The sequence below is a fragment of the Punica granatum genome, chromosome 6 (genome assembly GCF_007655135.1).
Source record: "Punica granatum isolate Tunisia-2019 chromosome 6, ASM765513v2, whole genome shotgun sequence".
Classification (NCBI taxonomy): domain Eukaryota; kingdom Viridiplantae; phylum Streptophyta; class Magnoliopsida; order Myrtales; family Lythraceae; genus Punica; species Punica granatum.
In genome coordinates, this window is record NC_045132.1 from 2,669,347 (window position 1) to 2,689,124 (window position 19,778).

The following is a 19,778-nucleotide window of genomic DNA, read 5'->3' on the forward strand; positions in this document are numbered from 1 at the left end:
GATTTATTATTCTGTTCTCCAAGTACTCTAAAACAACTGGAAATAATAATACCAATAATAAAAAGAAATGGAAATAAAATGATGATTTGATTAGGGTGTTGGCTTCTTAATGGTGAAACTTACCACAGCAAATCTCCTCTTCTCCCTCTGTTATCTCTTCCGCCGCCTCAATTTTCATTTTGTCATTTTTCATTGTCCTTTTCTTTTCTTTTGTGGCTGGTAAGTTAAAAAAAAACGAAAAAAAAGAAAGAGAAAGAGAAAAGTGCAGAATGGACCCACGTGGTCCAACTTTCTTGTTTTTAGCAGCTCTTTTCTCCACCGCCTTTGACTTCTTCCTTTCCTTTTCTTCTTAGCTCTGTTTTATTTTCACCCTTGTTTGTTCTGGGCAAAAGGGAAACGAACAGAGAGAGAGAGAGAGGTAAGAGGATTTAGAGATAGAGAGGAGCAGGGAGCAAGAGAAGAAGCTGAGAGCTCGGAAAGCACGCAGGAGAGGAAGAACGGGTGAGTGGGGAAGAAATAAGAAGAGGTTTGGGGAAGGCGGGAGCAAGGCCCGACAGTTAGTATGTGAGGAATTAGGGAACCCAATTTAGTTGCGGACATCTTTAGGTACGTGAAGTTCCTATTTTGATTTCTTTCTGTTGTTTGAATTCTATTGTATTCTTCAATTGGTAAGTTAAGAATTATGATTACTTGGGTTATTAGATCAAAGGAATTTTGGGTGATAGCTTAATCTAGTTGTTTTTAGATGTAGGAATTTGAGAAGGCAACAATTGAAGGAAACATTGCAAGCTAATTAAAGGGAAGAAATATTTATAGTGGCATTTAGTTACCTTTAGGCTAGTTTACATGAAAGAGCAATTATATTATGGTAATGCGTTAGTACATAACTGATTCTCTTTCCTTTGGCTTTGTTGACTTGATTTTAGACTTCTTGTTGGCAACTTAGAAGCAACGGTTTAATGGAAGTAGATAGGAAGAATGGGCAAGTAGTGTTAGTGTTAATTTGAGAGTGTAGGGAACTTTGATTGAATTTATCTAAAATTTTTTTTTGAGATTGGTCTGCTATGTTTATAATATGGTGGAATTTGCTTCTTCGATTAGTTGGGACATATGGTTGTTAGAGCTTTATGGAGGTATCTGATAATGATAGTTGCCTTGTGATGGTTTTGCCGGTTAAGTCAAGTGAGATTAGTGATAAATTGAGGAAACAAAACATCAGTTAATTGTGTAAGTTAAGTGATGCTATAAGGGTAAGTCTTAGTGACTTCTGTGTGAATAAAATACTAGATGGGGCTGATGGGGAAGTATAGACAAGATAGAGGTAAACTTGATTATAGAAGTATTTTCGAAGTGAAATAGAGTTCAGCTAGCACCAATAAGAATAGTGATTATTATATTGTCTAGTTATAATATATGATCCGTTCTTATTGAAGCCAAAGGGGCTATGCTTGTAATTTAAATTCTAAAAAGAAATAGTTAATCTAAAAAGGGTGTGCTAAGTGGTGTGATATTGTATTGTATCGTGTATGCATAATTTAGTCCTTGTTATGCTTACACTTGGTTAGGGACCGAGGAGACTGAATTCCGGCATTTGAAAGGCTTGATTCGATGGAGTTAGGTGAGTATTTCATTCCATTGTGAAATGATATATATATATATATATATATATATTATGTGAGTACTTCATTCCATTGTGAAATGATATATATATATATATATATATATTATGTGAGTACTTTATTCCATTGTGAAATGATATATATATATATATATATATTATGTGAGTACTTCATTCTATTGTAAAACAATATATATATGTATATATGTATAGTTATAGAGGTGATGGTGGCTGAATGATTGCGGAACATAGTCGGTGTGTATGCTTGTGATTGTTTGACTATAGCCATGGGACCGCTGGACTCGGCGGATTATAAAAGAGGTTTGATCGGTCGCTGGACCCAGCGGAATATAAACAGGGGCCCGATCGGCCGCCGAACCCGGCGGAATATAAATAGGGACTTGATTGACCGCTGGACTCGGCGGAATATAAATAGGGGCATGATCGGCCGCTGGACCCGACGGAATAGAAAAAAGGGCTTGATCGGCTGCTAAGACCTGGCGGAATACAAATTGAGGTCAACTCTTACCGTCAGAGATTAATAGGCGGCCCCCGCTTATGAGATGTGGATATTGAGAGTTGAGAATGGTATGAGCAAGATGTGCGGGGTCACGGTACCGTCATAACTTTGTTGCAAGGAAATGCAACCCTATAGCTATATTGATTTGGTTGTGTTGTATGTTGTTTGTTTGGTTGGATTGTTGTAAACGTTATGATTGTTTTGATTGTCTGAATTATTTTGTGGAAGCTGTGTTGTTGCTAATTTGATTTAGTTAGGCTCTGAATGCAAGATGATGTTGGGTTAAATGTTAATTCTAATAATAGTTTTATATGGTTATAAGGGCAATTGATTGTTGGTGAATGAACTTAGTAATCATTTGTACGTATTGTCTAATATGTTGTGTTGGTGAATTAATTGATAGACTTGGTTATGCTACGACTATCTATATGAATATTTGGTTGTCTAAAATATATTTATCACTTAATATTATTCATTTTTCTTTGGAATTTAGTGCTCACTGAGATGCAGCTCACACTCTGCATACATTTTTTCAGATAAGTTTGCAATTGCCGGAGGAACCACTTTTTTAATATTGGAGATCAGCTTGGAGGACTAAGTAGGAACCTTAGTTATTTAATAGATATCCTTTCTGTATAGAATGGATTTTAGAATGTTACGATCTGAAGATTTTGTTTAGTTGTATCACTGATGTGAGAGCGAAAAAGAAATCTCCAGAAAAGTGTATATACCTATTAGAATTGATGGATTGGCTATATACTTTGGAAATTTATGAGAAGTAAGTTTTTATGTGAAAAGTTTTTATGTAATAATGAATTTGATGAAATTTAGAAAAAATTCTATTGAAATTTCGGGTCGTGACAAATACAAAATAGGTCACATCCCTGCGTAAATCATGCTCGAATAATTCTACTGCCTTGTTGAATAATATGGCTTGCACTATCAGCCTTCATTGAAGAAAAGGAATTCAGTGAATATATTTTTCTCCCTTTTTTATTATTCAAGATATTTATAAACAACAGCAGCAGCAGCAATAATAATAATAAAGATAGAGTAAATGTACCTCGATATCCATGAATAGGATTTTTTGGATGGTTCCCTAACCTTTTGAATTTTGATACTCTTCTATGATTTCTCTACAAAATACTCTCACCTTTATAGTCCAACTTATATCAAATGCCTTCAATGAATTTATTGGGCCATATCCCTTTTCCTCCAAATTTTTTTTCTTGTTTCACTATAAAGAAAGAAAAAAAAAACGAAAAACAGTGTAGTTAAATGTTAGAAGGAAAGGTATAAGAACAAATTTAATAATAGGTGGAAAACATCAAAGAGAAACAAATATAACTAACACATAATTTGATTAGGTTTATATAATAAGTTTTTGTTGAAGTAATGAATTCACTTATCCTTAATGTTTGGCAGAGAGGAAGAAGAATTAATTGAAGCGAAGGTCGATGATCCACATGCAGGGCTGGTGCCGTCCTTTCTATTACCAACATCTTCAGACTCTAGAGAGCATATTATTTTTCTCTTCTTCTTGATCGAATGGTCGAGGACAGTATCTCCAATATTCATCTTGGGGTTATCGGCACCTTGTGATGCTACTAAGCCCAACACTTTTCTCTTCCTCTAGGTCGACCTACCATAAACAATCACATCCTCTTTCATAACAGCATTGGACTCCATGGAGCAAGCTACTTTTTTCTTCTTCTTGTTCGAGCTATTGGGGATAGTCCTTTCTCCATTCTTGCGAGGATTGATTTTACTGCTACGGGGACATTTTTTGACCCCAAATAACTGAACCTGTATGTCTGAAAAAGTATGGATGACAATGAAAACATTTGATTTGTTTTTTAGTGTGCGAAGGGAAGTCACCGAATCATTATGAGTTTTCATGTTTGAATGGCAACTTATTGTAAAGATGTTCATTTTACGAAGGTCTTATATGTTTATACTCCTATGATCACAAGGAAGACGTAGGAATATGCAAAACTCATTTTCGTTGAGAAGTTCAAGAGATACGGAGATTTGAATCTTCTACAGTTATGATAAGTAATGAATTTTGACCTATATTTTATTTGATTTCTTCACATTGTGAAATCCTGTTAATTTTTGAAACAAAAGTTCATTTTGTAAGGTTCCTATAGACATCAAGATTCAATGGTTTGTACATAGAGAAGCAACCTGTTGAATTTGGCCAAGCGAAGAGTTCGAGATCTCGTAGCTACTATGTATAACTACTTTAAGAGGCACGTGACATCTTGTTAATACCTTTTCTACCACTTTTTTTTCCCTTCAATTACTAGAGATTGAGACATCTCTTGTTAATAGATATTTTTCACTTGATTTCGTTGACCCTAATGCAATATGTGATAATTAATGTTTTCTAGAAAAACTATCAATTTATTTTTGTAGGCAGTGTATAAAGAAATTTAACTTGCATTAATAGTATCGATTTAGAATTTTTATTTAGAATTCAAAAATAAAAATTCTAAATTATAGCGTAGCATGACCCTTTTATCTCTCCTTAATCAAAAGTGTCTTCTTATCTCTTTCTCTAATATGTATATATATTAGATTATTTCAGAGTTGTTAGTCAGAGTTGTATTTTTTGGCTTTGTGGATGAACTATAATTGTTTTGCTCTTTACTGATACCTATAAAAAAATTTATATCTTTTTTCGGTGTACAATCTTTTTATATTTTTTTACGTCACTCTTTGATATACATCTTTTTTGCTTGTTGATAGGTTGTACCGCTGGCCATCTTAAAATAAGTAAAAAATCAATTATATGTATATACGAGTACTATGTAGATTATATATGCCTCTTCCATTTTATATTAGCACTAATAAAGTGTCCAAGTTGTACTTTGTTTACATTCCATTATTTTGGTAAGACAACAAATATTATTCTATTAAAAATTTGGTAATGACACTGTATATCATTTTAACTCGATAATTCTTTCCGCATCGTTGCACGATCTTATGTACTAGTATATATATATATATATATATATATAACCTAAGAACCAATTGCCATTAAATCTAAGAAAATCACATCCATTCAATGCTGATTTCTCACCCTTCGGTCTGACAAACTGGTAGCGAGAGCTACACGGACCGAGGACAGTAATATAGCATCAATTATGTTGAATGAGGCAATAAGCTAGGAAAAGCAGCTTACCAAGTGCGGGTGCAGCCCTCCGCGATATAGGAACAGAGATCGTGTTTTTTAATGTTCAAGCACCTAATTTATTAGTGACAACATTCGAACTATCTCCCTTTGGAATGCGACCTGTTGTCCGCTACTTTGTTGGCTGAGGACCATGGTCCAGGAAGCAATACTATGCTGTTGGTCGGACATGTAAAAGTTGTCTAAAGTTGGCATGAGAGTTGGGAACAGATCTTGGATATACGGGGAGGAAGAGGTTCGGGTGGTGGCCGCAGCTGTGTCAGGCGAGCTTCACTGTTAATGTCGAAAGGTGGCCGTGGCCAGATTTCTAGCTGGTTCATTAATTTATCCTATGAAGCGTAGAAAGTAGAATAAGGATATTCGAAAGCCTATTTGCCATATCTCCAGTCCATTTATTAAAGAGACGAATCACTAAGTCGAGGTCTCATTATTGTTCATCGGTAATATTCTCTTCAAGCATGTCCCTGAGAGTCAATTATTTCATTTGGTTTCGAAATCAAAATCTTACTCAACTCAACTTGATTTTTTTCCCTTAATTCAATAATACAATAACTACTTTTTATCTTTTCATTTAATTTAATAATAAATTCTTTTAAATATTTTTTGAACCATTTTTAATAATAAGTTTTCATCTACTTTCACATCTATATATATATATATATCAACTTTTTAATAATAAATTTCCCATCTATTTTCATATCTATATATACATACATATATATATATATATATGTACTCATATATCAATATAGTTGTCAATACTTACAATCAATGAACAAAATCAAGTTGAGTTGGATTAATATCCAACTCGAAAACCAAATGCAAGCTTAGAGATTGGTGCTACGGGTCGATGATCGATTTAGATTAGCTTGCTCAATGGAGGATCTCAAACAATGTTCTGAGGTTGTAAGGCCCTGTCACATCAGGAGATCCATTCCAGAGCAACTCAGCAAGCTGCTTGTCGGCTGGATGGACTGAATCGAAGAAGATATACTAACTCTGGTTCTTGAACAAACACGTACTCCTTCACAGTTCTCTTACCCCCGCAACTGAAGATTCCCCGGTAAGGACTGCCCCCGACTACACTTTCTTGAAACCTGTGAGAAGCTTTGACAGGAATGTGATTCTCAGTACTAAATCTCGCCTAAGCATTGCAACATATATCCTTGTTTGGACCAAATCATAAAGTAGAATGAGAATCGGAAGACACAATGAGTTTTGGATATTAATCGAATTTGGAAGCATTGGTCATCCACTCGGTTATTGCAGTGTAGGAGTCAGAAAGCATACTTGAACCCACTTGAGCTGTACCGACAGCATCGTCCCAAGAAGCCTAGTCAGGGCATTGTTTTGCAACTTGACAAGCTAAGTAACATCTTCGAAGCAGCCCTCTGGTTTCCCTGAAAGCAGCACTTGGAGTTTCATTGCAGGAACACAACCCAGGGGTCCCACTCCTACGAACCCAAATTTCCACTCTCCTTTATGGTATAGTTCCAGAAATGTCGACTGATTCCTCTTATTGGACGTGTTCAAAGAGTCAAACAACTAATCAGTTCTAAGAATCATATATCATTCTGGTGTCAAGCAAGGAGAAAGAGGCTCTTTTACTTTAATTACAGTTCTAATCTACACGATCATCATGCCAACATACTGCTCGGGAGAGTATGTCCAAAGAATGGAGGAGTTTGCGTTGAAAGGGCTCTTGTACTTATTGCTCTCTGCCTCCTAATTTCTACCTTAACTCCAATTACACCTTCTTGAAGTTTTGTTGCTGTGCGCTCAAAGGTATAACCTGTAGAAGAGGAGAATTCCAGCATTACCGTGAACTCGTAATTTCCAGGCAGAAGAAAGGCCGCGGCAGCATCCACAAGTTTGCTAACTCCACTGAGATCAAATGAATTGGGTTAGCCGAAAGTTCATCAAAATCGTCCAATAGTAGCTGAAATTAAGTAATATAGGTAAAGAACCAAATTGGTCCTGTATTACCGATGAAGTCCGGGATCAAGTGATCATGGGAAAATCTTCCAGTTGGATACTCAAAGTACGTTTCTCTGTGAGGCCAAACGTTGGTCTGACTTTCAGCGTTAGTCTTGATGTAGTTATTGTTTCCAGGACTGAAAAGGGAATCCCCAAGGAGGAGCAGCAGGATGTGTTTTGTTTGCCTGATACGTACTAAATAGCTCGGATATGAAGACTCGCGAGACATGCCAGGAATAAGGACTAAGGAGGAAGCAAGTCTTGATTTTGCCATGCTCGATGGGTCGAACTTAAGACTGGTTTTTGATTCGTGCATCGGCGTACTTGGCTTATCTAAGATCGGACAATCCACTGCTTCAAAGTTGTAAAAGAGATCCTCATCGAAGATAAAAAACATCCACTTCTTGAAAGATGTAAAAGAGAGCCTTATGAACTTTCTTGCGATTGTCCTTTATCTTCTTCTGCTCTTTCAGTGTCAAATAAGCTGGTGTCGCTGGCTCCTCGAACCCATTTTCGATTTTCTTTGTCAATTTTAGGAATCCAAATAGCACCTCCATTTGCATCTTCCAATTCGTGAAATTCTCCTGTCAGATCTCGCTGTGTGAGGTTGGACTGTTTCGGCACTAAGACTCGTGACCATTAATCTAGAATCCTTCGAAACTGTCTTGATTGACCCCTGGCAATAGCCGTAAATGGTTTTGATACCACTTATTAGAAGCACGACATAAATAGTTGAATGAAAACTATAAGATTGGTGTGACCAAGACATTGAAAATATATCAGTACTTAATGACCCCAAACCATCAGTTATGAATCTCAATGCTACTAACAACCCTAATGACTGCCAATAACTTAATATTAAAACTCATCTTGAGTACACTGGATGGGCTTGCGTTACAAAACTTCTCAAATTCCAACACTTGTCAATCTGAAATCCTTTGTGCCTTGATATAGGGATTATTCTTTTTTTTTTTTTCGGTAGCTCGACTTAGGGATTTTATTTGGTTGTTCTCTTCGGATAATTACTTCACATTATGGGAACCAGAATCAAGAAAACCCTAACCTGAATCCTAACTCTAACCCTAATCCCGAGCAAGAGGAATCTGGCGAGGAGTCAGAGGGAGAAAATTATTTTGCGGATATCCCACGTGGGCAGCTAAGGGGTCCTATTGAAGATGACAGGAGGCGTCCTATCGAGGATGACAAGAGGCGTTGGGAGTCTGGGATGCGAACTGAAATTCCAGAATTTCATGGCAGCCTTAACCCTGAGGAGTTTCTTGATTGGCTGGCCACTGTTGAGGAGATCTTGGAATTTAAAGGAGTGCCCGAAGATAAACGTGTACCGCTGGTGGCAATCAGATTGCGAGACCGAGCCAAGGCATGGTGGCAGCAAGTCAAATTAATCAGAAGCAGATTGGGCAAGCCGAAAATTGTGACGTGGGAGAAGATGAAGAAGAACTTGTGAGCCATTTTTCTGCCATACAATTTTCAGAGATTGATGTACCAGCGTCTGCAAAACTTACGGCAAGGAACTCGAACGATAGATGAATATACCACGGAGTTTTTTCAACTTATAGTCAGGAATGAGGTACATGAGACTGAAGATCAATTGGTGGCGAGGTATATTGGAGGGTTACGGGTGCAGATTCAAGACACCGTCAATATGTTTGATCCACCCAGTGTCTCGGCTGCACATCAAAGGGCTCTACAAGTTGAGAAGCAGTCCCGACGCAATAGCGATTTCGGGAATACCTCCAATATAGGGAGCAGTAGTGGTGCGAATCGTTATGGAGGTAGTGGTGGTAGTGGTGCAGCGAACCGACCTGGAGGGGTAGCCAACAGAAATATCGCCAATACAAGCCAGTCAAATAGACCAACGGGTAATGGGATGAGTTGCTTTGGATGTGGTGAGGTTGGTCACAGACAGTTCGAGTGCAGGAAGACCGCTGGCAAAAAGGCATTCTTCGTTGACACGGAGGAAGGTGAAGAAGAGGATTTGGATGAAGCCGAAGATCCAGTATTTGATAGTGAGGAGGTCGTTGATGAGGAATTAGTGACTGGAGACACAGGAACGATACTAGTTGTTAGGCGTTCATGCTTAACGCCTAAGGTTGCTGACGACAATTGGCTGAGGCACAATATTTTTCAATTTACATGCACTGTCCGTGGAAAGGTGTGTCGTTTTATTATTGATGCTGCTAGTTGTGAGAATATTGTCTCTGTAGAGACGATGCAAAAATTGGGCCTCAAGACGGAGAAACATCCTAAGCCTTATAAACTGGCATGGCTGAAAAAAGGGGGCGAGGTTAATGTATTAGAACGTGCATTGGTTTCTTTCTCCATTGGCTTGAAATATAAAGATGTTGCGTGGTGTGATGTGGTGGCGATGGATGCATGTCACTTATTGTTGGGGAGGCCTTGGCAGTATGACCGCCGTGTAGTTCATGACGGACGGACTAACTCATATAGTTTTATGTTCGAGAATGTGAAGATAGTGCTAGTGCCCAGCAGAGAGACGGAGAAACCACCTTGTATGAGTGGAGAAACGAAACTCTTGTCATTGGCGAGGTTCGAAGAAGAGGTGGACGAGTCACAGCTAGTTTATGTGCTAATCGGAAAAGAGGTGGTTGCTGAAGTGTCAATCCCAACCGCAGCCGCACTCGTAGTGGTTGAGTTTGTGGACATCTTTCTTAATGAGCTTCCCGATGGTTTACCACCCTTGCGTGATATTCAGCACCGAATTGTCTTGGAGCTAGGAGCAGCACTGCCAAATAGACCCCATTACAGGATGAGTCTTGGGGAGCATGAGGAGTTGCGGAGGCAGGTTGAGGAGTTGCTGGCCAAGGGACATATCCGTGAAAGCCTGAGTCCCTGCGCAGTTCCGGCCCTGCTTACACCCAAGAAGGATGGCTCGTGGCGCATGTGTATGGATAGTCGAGCCATTAATAAAATTACGGTACGATACAGATTTCCAATTCCACGATTGGATGATTTGCTTGATTAGGTCAGTGGTGCAACGGTGTTTACGAAACTGGATTTGAAGAGTGGATACCATCAGATTTGCATAAAGCCCGGCGACGAGTCGAAAACAGCTTTCAAGACACGTGAAGGGTTGTATGAGTGGATGGTGATGCCTTTTGGGCTGTCTAACGCACCAAGCACTTTTATGCATGTGATGAACCAGGCCTTGCGACCATTCATCGGCAAGTGTGTTGTCGTTTATTTTGATGATATTCTGATTTATAGTGCTAATAAAGCAGAGCATCTCTAGCATTTGCGGGCAATTCCGTGTGCGCTTTGCAGGGAGAAATTCTATGCTGCCCTTAAGAAGTGTGTATTCTTGGCATCGAATGTCTTATTCCTTGGGTATGTGATCTCCGGCGAAAGACTGAAGGTAGATGAGTCCAAGATCTAAATGGTGAAGCAATGGCCGCAGCCAAGGACACTTATTGAAGTTCGCAGCTTCCATGGACTTGCTTCCTTTTATAGGCGTTTCATCCCTCACTTCAGCACAATTATGGCGCCTTTAACAGATTGCATGAAGAGTGGAAAGTTCGCGTGGACGGAGGAAGCGGAGAAGGCATTCCAGCTTATCAAGATGCGTCTTATGACTGCCCTAATATTAGTCTTGTCTGATTTTGCTCAGCCCTTTGAATTACATTGTGATGCTTCTAAAGTGGGCATTGGAGCAGTTTTGAGCCAAAACAATAGGCTTGTCGCATATTTTAGTGAGAAGCTGTCTAGGGCTAAGTTAAAGTACAATACCTATGTTGTGGAGTTCTATGCAGTAGTACAAGCAGTCAGGCATTGGCGGCATTATTTGTTTCATCGGGAGTTTGTGCTTTATACTGACCACGAGGTGTTGAAACACCTTCACCGCCAAGATAAGGTGTCCCCACGGCATGCCTCATGGATTGCTTACTTACAACGTTTTTCCTTCGTGGTGAGCACAAGTCGGGGGTGAAGAATCGGGTGGCTGACGCATTGAGCCGCATGAGCAATTTCTTGGTCAGCCTGCATATAGAAGTACCTGGTTTTGACTGTCTTCGTGATTTGCTTGAGACTGATCCTTATTTCTCTAATGTTTTGGGGAAAGTTCGTGCTGGAGAGAAATTAGAATTTTTGCTACATGATGGGTTTCTATTCAAGGGCAACCAATTTGGTATCCCAGATTGCAACCTCCGTTTGAAGATTATTAAGGAGTTGCATGGAGAGGGCCATGTTAGGCGAGATCGAACGTTATTAGTGCAGGGCTCGTATTTTTGGCCGACCATACGCAAGGAGGTAGAGAAGTATGTGCAAAGGTGTTGGGTCTGCAACGTTTCCAAGGGGACAGCTACCAATGCTGGGTTGTATATGTCGTTACCAGTTCCAGCGCGGCCTTAGGAGGATGTTAGCATGGATTTTGTGCTGAGTTTACCGCGAACACAGCGTGGTAATGATTCCATCTATGTTGTTGTCTGGTATTCGTGCGCGAATCAAGAGATTGCAATTAGCTCCGCTGCGTCATTCTTCTGCTCTTATAGTGTTCAAATAAGCCGTTGTCACTGGCTCCTCGAACCCATTTTCGATTTTCTTAGTCGATTTTAGGAATCCAAATAGCACCTCCATTTGGATCTTCAAATTCGTGAAATTCTCCGGTCAGATCTCGATGTGTGAGGTTGGACTGTTTCGGCACTAAGACCTGTGACCATTAAACTAGAATCCTTCGAAATTGTCTTGATCGATCCCTGGCAATAGCCATAAATGGCTTTCATACCACTTATTAGAAGCACGACATAAATAGTTTGAATGAAACTATAAGATTGGTGCGACCAAGACATATTGAGAATATATCAGTACTTAAAGACCCTAAACCATCAGTTATGAATCTCAATGCTACTAACAACCCTAATGACTGACAATAATTTAATATTGGGATTATTATTATTATTATTTATTTTTTGGTAGCTTGACATAGGGATTGTTCTCTTCGAATAATTCCTTCATGTTATATGGTCTTGTGATTGAAGGGTCCCCGTCCCAGATGAGCTTGGCTAACTGTTGATTGGCATGTTGAGTCGTGTGGCCATATACATCAAAGAACAAGTATGCGGCCGGGTACTCGCAAAGCTTAGTGTTTCCTGATTTATCTGACCCCAATCCTTTGTACCCATTGTCATTGCTAACGTAGCATGGTGTGCTCCCGGATTCAAAACCTTAAACGCCAAGAACAACAATGAGAATTTTAGCTTACACACGAGGAATATCATGTTAACGCAAAGCTTTCTCTTATCCATGTAAAAGTGCCAGTTAATCTGAATGGTCATATCTTATGAGAGGAAGATCCAAGACTTCAAAAAATCTTAGTTGTGCCTTACCATAATCGGAAGGATGATCAATTCTGTCAAGAAGGGAGGAGAAGTAGTCGAAAACGGAGAACTTGAACCCCTCTAAACGTTCTGCAAAATCGGTGAGGGCTCCATAGAGTTCCTTGTTGTGTAATATTGGCATGGACAGCAGCTCCGGAGCACAGCTCCAACTTAAATTAGGATAGTTAATTTGGAACTGGGGAACGCAACCCATCGGCCCCACGTTCTGGAATGCAATTTTCCTCGCTCCCTGTTCATAAATTTCCTGCGGATACCGGATATGACCAATTAAATTAAATCCTAATACCCAGTGATATTTTTTTTGTCGGTTTACAGGTTCTGTATCTTACGGTAAGTGCTCTCGTTAAGTTGCTTATTACAGCATTCACTTGTTGCTGTTGCTCCGACCAGGTCGGGCTACGACCTTCCTCAGCGAGGTTCGAGTAATAGTCACCGTAGTCGTCTCCCCCGATACTAAACAGGTAGACAGCTTTGCTCAAGACTTCTCTTGTTCGAGAGGAGCCTAATGTTGCATTCAATTTCCTTGTCACTTCTTTAAATTGGCTCAACTGCTTTCTAAGATTGAGCTGGCAAATTAAAACTGAAATAAGACTTGTAATAAATAATACCGAAACTTGTTGATATCATTTTAATTTTCGAACGTTAAGAATCATAGTAGTCTCCACAAAACAAATTAGAGCTTTAATTTGAGGATGCTTACATATTTCAAACTTTGTCCAGGGTACGAGTCTAGAACAGTCGCTCCAGCTGATGCAAAGTTGACTCCGTAAGAGATAGTTGCCCCGGGTTGCAGTGATGGTGGAATAGGAGGCAGATTCGCGAACTGAGCTGATAATATATGGGATCTCGACTGGTCAATTGATTAATACTTGGATAGTCTTAGAAAGTGTCCCGGAAAATTCATTATTACCAATAAAGTCGGGGACGATGCGCCCGTCGCATAGTCTTCCGGTGGCGTTGGTGAAGTAGGTGAACCCGAATGGATAGTAGGCAGCTGGAGAATATTTTCCGTCAAGGTAGATATTGTTGCCTGCATCGAACAAGGAATCCCCAAAAATGAAGAACATCTTGTGATGATCCAATTTTAGTCCTTCTGCTTCCACTGTTACAAAGCACAAAACAATAGACAGTTAATGGAGATTTACAGAATAGATAATAATCTCAGATTTTACTGAAGACTAATCATTTCCATTAAGTTCGGGATATCTCATATACGCTTGGCCAAACTCTGCATAATGAAAGTTACTTATGGATTTTCCGAAGGATTTGAGACGATTACAACAGCTGTGCAGAGCAAATTATCCGAATGGGGGTGATAAACGAATATACCTTGCTCTTCAGAAGAGCTTCCGGTCGTTGGAAGAAGGGATTTGTAGCAATTGACAATGGAAGAGAATTTGAACCCGAAGAATCGATCAGCCCAGCCCAAGGCGATAGATTGTACCTCCTTGTATGAGAATTTCTTCACTCTCCTTGCATAGTTTTCCTGTCCAAATATTTTGTTTCGTTTTGGATTATATGAGGGATGCATCTACCTAAAATTCAAAAATCAAACCATATCGATTTACAAGCAATAAGGAGTAGAACAAGAACTAATTAGGACATATGGAAATATTATATATGTATAAATATATGCTACACAATACGGTCAATTTGATGAGTACTCAATTTTTTTTGGTTATAAAATATAAGAACCTAACCGGCGCTATGCATTATAATATATAAATAATTTTTCTTATATTTTTAGGTTGTACATAGAGCCATTTAAACATATCTTATAAAATTTTCCATGGTTTAAGAGTATCAATAGTCATCAAAAGGGTGAAAAGCAGTGGTCCTTTATTTGGTAACTTAGAAGTCTCAGATTCGATACTCGTTATGAGACTACTTGATGTGGCAGAAGACTTGGCAAGTCGGTACCTGGAAAAAAATAGGTTCTGACGACCCTATTTCGAAGGAAATGGCCTCCGGAGCAAAACTCACTGCTTTGCCGTGATTTTTCGATATTTAAGGCAAATTCCATCGTTTAGGGCCTTAAACAGGCAATTTATGTAAATTACGGTGTTTTTGCACTTTTTGAAAAGTTTAGTTCTTTTATGCAATTTTGGTTTTCTTAAACCCTATTTAAGCTTTCTGTAAGCCCTAGGGCAAAGGGAGTCGTCTTTTTGGATTATCAATAAAATTCAGAGCTTTCGTGCTTTGTCCAATCTCGGATTCGAGTTTGATGCTTATTTCCTGGTATTCGTAGAATCAATAGGTATAGAAGGTTATAGCTCTGGTATTCGTGCGCGAATCAACGGGTCTGTGACGGTTACCCGCGTTGTACGCTGCATCACTACTCGTACCCATTTATTAGTTATTAAGCTCATGCTCTTCCTTTGTTACTGAAAAGAAAAAAAGAGTGTGAGTAGTCCTTTATTTATAATAGGTAAAAACATATTTTTTAGTTGAAAAATAACATAATAAAATTAATGAACAAATAGAAAAGGAAAATCTTGTGAAAGGAGAGAGGAGGATTGGGGTGCGTAAGGGAGAGAGAGGGTGGAAGAGAAAATTGTGGGAATAGTTAGGAAATTATAGTTAAAGTTAGCGTATAAAATTGCTGATGTACCCTCAACTCTTTATTAATCTATTGGCTCTTACTTAACCATGTTATTTCATTATGGACAATGTTGGAAAGGAAAAGTTACATCAATTCACTGTTTCCTTCTCCAAATTGTAACCATCATCAATATATATATTAAAGTAAAATTGACATATTAAATGTGCCCATTACCCCTTATTTTCAACATTAAATTAAATCAATATATATAATAAAATAGAATTGACACATTAAATGTGCCAATTAGCTCTTATTTTAATAATAATTAAGTCAAAGTATAAAAAAAATGTGTATAATAATATGCATACTTAGTTAATTATTTTAAGCATCTACACTGCATAAATAATAAAAAAGGAACTTATGGCCCTAAAAATATATTCTTTATAAATTAATTATTTAGAAAAATTGTTAGAGTCACTTATATGATTAAATTCGAAAAATTCAAAGCATTTAATTGAAAAATGCACGCAATATTTATAATGGGTTATATTTAGACAATTAAATCGATAAATTATAAAAATTGTAATTCGTGGCTTCAAAAGTAATTCTATTGGTCAAGCACTTTAACCTAAAAATATTTAATATGCTAATTAATTTAATGAAATATATGATTTATTATATGTATGTATATCGATTGTATTTATAAAATGTGTGGGATCTAGATAAAATACGCATCGATATATAAACATATATAATTATGTTATATTTATATCAAGTTAAGCACATTAAAAGAGTTTTTTTTATATGTTTATAAGATATATTATTAAGGTAAATGCAAAAATAAAAATAAAATATTTGTAATAATTAAGATAAAAGCTATTCTCTATTTTATTATATTTATACAGTTATAAATGAAGTCAAGTTAATTATACATTGGGAGGTTAAAAAGATGAAATTAGAAAACATATCCAAGAACTTTGAAAAAATTCAAGAGAATACCAATCCTATTAAGACTGTGCATTTATATTACATGATTTAGGCGTCACATTTGATTATGTTAAAAGAATTCTCAATATATAAAAATGATATATTTTATATGAAAAATATTTGTAACAAATCATGTATGTCTCTTTGTTACTAATATATAAAGAAAATGATGTTAAATAAGTTACTAATATATAAAGAAAATGATGTTAAATAAGATATAAATAGAATTATGAGATATATAACCAAGTATCAAAATTATATATTGATATTTAAAAGGACAATTAATTTTACTAATTTTGATTAGTAATAAACTTACGTAAAATCTCATACAATGCACGGGTAAAACACTAGTATAGCTGTAAAGAAAGTAAGTAGATTAATTTATATATGACATAAACAAATAAATCTCACTGGCAGTGACTGTTGGCTTAGAGTGTTATCCTCATTCGGATAGAAGGATCGAGACTGCTTGAGCTCCGGATTGTGTGCCGACACCCCAAAGTCGTGTAATTGCCTGTTGGTCCCGGAGCAGCCTATCGTAATGCCAAGGAAGGCAAGAGACAAGAGAATGGTGTGGCAATGGAGTACAGTGATCTCCATGGGACTGAGTCCTCTTAATTGTATGCACGCGTTTTTCTCTCAATGGAGTCGCCTCTCTTTTATATTGAGGTGTACCAATGGTATTTTTCAATCAACCTGTTTCATGGCCCAATGAATCAATTACGTGGAATTATTTCGATACCTACCATGCTTTAAGTCGTTCGGTAGGACTGAAGTTCATGTGTGTCACATCATCGTGAGGGCAGTGCCATTATTTGCTGAATAGTAAGCTAAAAGCTCTCCCTGCATTTCCTGTTGGGAGCTCATTTCTATCAGCAATTCTACGACTTGGCTAAGAGCGCTGTATTTTTATTAACATCCTCTTGTGTTCTTTAATTTGTTGTTGTTAATGTTATTATTATTATTATTATTGTTATTATTATTGTTATTATTATTATTATTATTATTATTATTATTATTAGAAAGTTAATACTGATTCCTTTTTTTTCGCTGAGTTGTTAATACTGATTCCTTACTCCTAACAGTTGGAAGGTTAGCTACAGTCCAGACGCATTTATTTATATTTTGTCCCCATGCCAACCTCTATTATTAATAATGCCAACGAAGCAAGATCTAGGGTAGGTTCCCAACTCGACAACGAAATCCAATGAAAATTTTATGACAGTATGGCAGAAAAATGTATTGATTCTTTTTATGGGAATTTATAAAATTATGAGCCGTTAGATTTGTATCTTTAGATTCTAGTTTTTCATTAGCGGTAGTATCTCAAGGTTTCACTTGAATATTTGTACTTGTTATATTCAACTTTTGACCCCTTTATTATGACAAGAATTTTAAATTGATCATTACACTCGTCATAGATGATGTGACACTTTTTAATTTTTTTTGAAATTTTTGAAGATGGATATTGGGCGGTGCAGGGTGCAGCCCACCGCCACCCCAATCGACGTTGCTGGTGGCTCTAGAGATTGCTGGCATCCTCGATGCACTGATGGCAAGAGATGGGCCACCCATGCCCAAATAGGCCCCTCTCAATGCATACAGTCGAAAAAATTAGAGGTGCGTATTTAAATATAGTTGAAAAAATTTAAAAAAATTTAAAAATTAATTGTATAATCTGCATACAATTGAAAAATTAGAACTTCTATTCCATCACCCTAAAATACAGTGTTGAAACCACTTTAAACTACTACTCTGTGGAGATAGTCATTTCGGCTTCAGATAGAACAAATGATACCTACAGGGAGTAACAAGAGGAAACCGGATGCTAGGATTAACTATATGAAAAAATGAACTTAAGAGTAATAGAAAACCATATGAGCACTTATCCATTAAAATCTATATCTAATTACTAATATAAAAATATAAAACCTTAGTCTTTCGTCTCGCTTTGGTTTTTTAAGTTGTCTGTTATCTGCTAACTCAAATAATTATGATCATTAGATTTTGGACAAAGCAAGAGATCTCCGTTGATCTCTCTTTTTCTTTCAAAAAATGAGTAAATTAATGATTTGATGATCGAGATATGTAAGTTGCATCAAATCTGATCTCAAGAAATTTTTTACATAAAATTGAACATTAAGAAATTTTTTTACATCAAATTGAACATTGAGAGATTAAGTGTATATCAAATCCGACTTTCCGTCATATTGCCGTTCAAAAATGGATGAAAAAATCTTATCTAGCATTCAATAACTGATGTGGCATTGTTTGATTATTATCTTTCATTTTTTTTATTATTCTCTATTTCTGTCTACATTAAAAAAAGTATTTCTTACATTTTCCCCCGTTGAGAAGAGGAGGGCAGCAGCAAGGAGCAGCAGAAACTCCCGAGCGGCTGAAGAGGAGCAATGGTCGAGCAGAGAGCTCGGGGGGGAAGAAGAGCAGCATCAGTTACGGCAAGGTTCAAGGATAGTTGTAGTGGACACGAGCAGTAGACAGCTACACGATGGAGAAGTAGAGCTGTAGCAGAGAATCACATAGAAAGATGACAAATCGGTGACTCGATTCATGGGCTTCAGGAGTCTCGAACAGCAGTAACCATGCAACTCAGCCCCGGGAGAGCTGGTGAAGGGCTGTTGATGCTCTCTTCTCTGTTCTGTTTTCCTTACAATTCCTTCTCCCTCCTCTGTCTCGTCTACAGATGTGATCCATCACTTGAACATCCTCCCTGGCACTTCCATGGCGCGCCCTGTATTCCTGGTCGTCGAAACGGTAAATGCCGATCGCTATGTTTGGTTAGACTTCAATCTTCTGGAGAAAACGAGGTTTCTGACTGAGGTTACGTTGTCGGGGGGAAAACTGTTGCAGGAGCTACAACAGCGGCTTCGTCTGGCAGGACCTGACTGAGAACGACTTCATCTACCCGTCGCGCGGCAATGAGTACGTCCTCAAAGGACGGCGTCGACTGGCAAATCTGCCTGGAGACCTGCAATGGACGCGTCAACTGAGACACATGATTGGCGGAGGCGTGCCAGAAGGCAAGTCCAGAAGTCACGTGCGAGGAGCCGTAGAAGAAAGAGGACCAGACCACTGAGCTAACGAGGGACGAGATCTCTCCTCCGCCGTCGGATTCGAGTCCAGAGACCCTCTAGACATTGATGAATGCCGACGGGCGACAGGTGTTGTCTTCCTCCACCAGCAACAATGCCACCGGGGACCGGTCAGATCAAACAGCGGAGAGCCTCCCGAGAGGCAAAATGAGGGCGTCTACGGTCCTACTGCAGTTGATAACATGCGGTCCCGGCGAGCTTGATCTTGTCCAGGAAGGTGCTCCGCTTACCAGTCTTCTTGTCGTTGTAAAGGGGGGAGAGAGAGAGAGAGAGAGAAAGACAGAGAGGAGAGATGATGTAGAATGCCACATCATATTGTTTAATTTGATGTAGAATGCCAAATCAGCCGTTCAATGTCAGATCATATTTTTTCATTCATTTTTTGATGGCATTCTAACAAAAGATCAGATTTAATATACACTTAATCTTTCAAGGTCCAATGTAATGTAAAAA

At 38.1% G+C, this 19,778-nt stretch overlaps 3 protein-coding genes, 1 long non-coding RNA gene and 1 pseudogene across 4 annotated transcripts; 3 read left to right on the forward strand and 2 right to left on the reverse strand.

Annotated features, from left to right (window-relative positions):
* Positions 1–392: 392 nt before the first annotated feature.
* LOC116210449 lies at positions 393–2,935 on the forward strand. The gene is made up of 3 exons (XR_004157501.1): positions 393–606; positions 1,566–1,618; positions 2,675–2,935. It is a non-coding gene; the product is annotated as an uncharacterized LOC116210449 (long non-coding RNA).
* A 3,285-nt stretch (positions 2,936–6,220) lies between these two features.
* Positions 6,221–7,540, reverse strand: LOC116211028 (GDSL lipase-like). Its single transcript, XM_031545219.1, has 4 exons — positions 7,302–7,540; positions 7,071–7,218; positions 6,333–6,478; positions 6,221–6,248 (listed from the first exon to the last, which is right to left on the reverse strand). Exons 1-4 carry the CDS (start codon positions 7,538–7,540, stop codon positions 6,221–6,223), a joined length of 561 nt encoding a protein of 186 aa, XP_031401079.1.
* On the forward strand, positions 7,539–11,275 carry LOC116211029. The gene is made up of 6 exons (XM_031545220.1): positions 7,539–7,631; positions 8,357–8,689; positions 8,804–10,267; positions 10,316–10,518; positions 10,615–10,677; positions 10,801–11,275. Exons 1-6 carry the CDS (start codon positions 7,539–7,541, stop codon positions 11,273–11,275), a joined length of 2,631 nt encoding a protein of 876 aa, XP_031401080.1.
* Positions 11,276–12,025: 750 nt separating this feature from the next.
* On the reverse strand, positions 12,026–16,853 carry LOC116210089 (GDSL esterase/lipase 1-like). Its single transcript, XM_031543901.1, has 7 exons — positions 16,624–16,853; positions 14,013–14,169; positions 13,594–13,785; positions 13,384–13,511; positions 13,013–13,249; positions 12,672–12,927; positions 12,026–12,509 (listed from the first exon to the last, which is right to left on the reverse strand). The coding sequence occupies exons 1-7, from the start codon at positions 16,810–16,812 to the stop codon at positions 12,244–12,246; spliced, it is 1,425 nt and encodes a 474-aa protein (XP_031399761.1). The 5' UTR covers positions 16,813–16,853; the 3' UTR covers positions 12,026–12,243.
* Positions 16,854–17,673: 820 nt separating this feature from the next.
* LOC116211030 lies at positions 17,674–19,722 on the forward strand (annotated as a pseudogene).
* Positions 19,723–19,778: the final 56 nt, after the last annotated feature.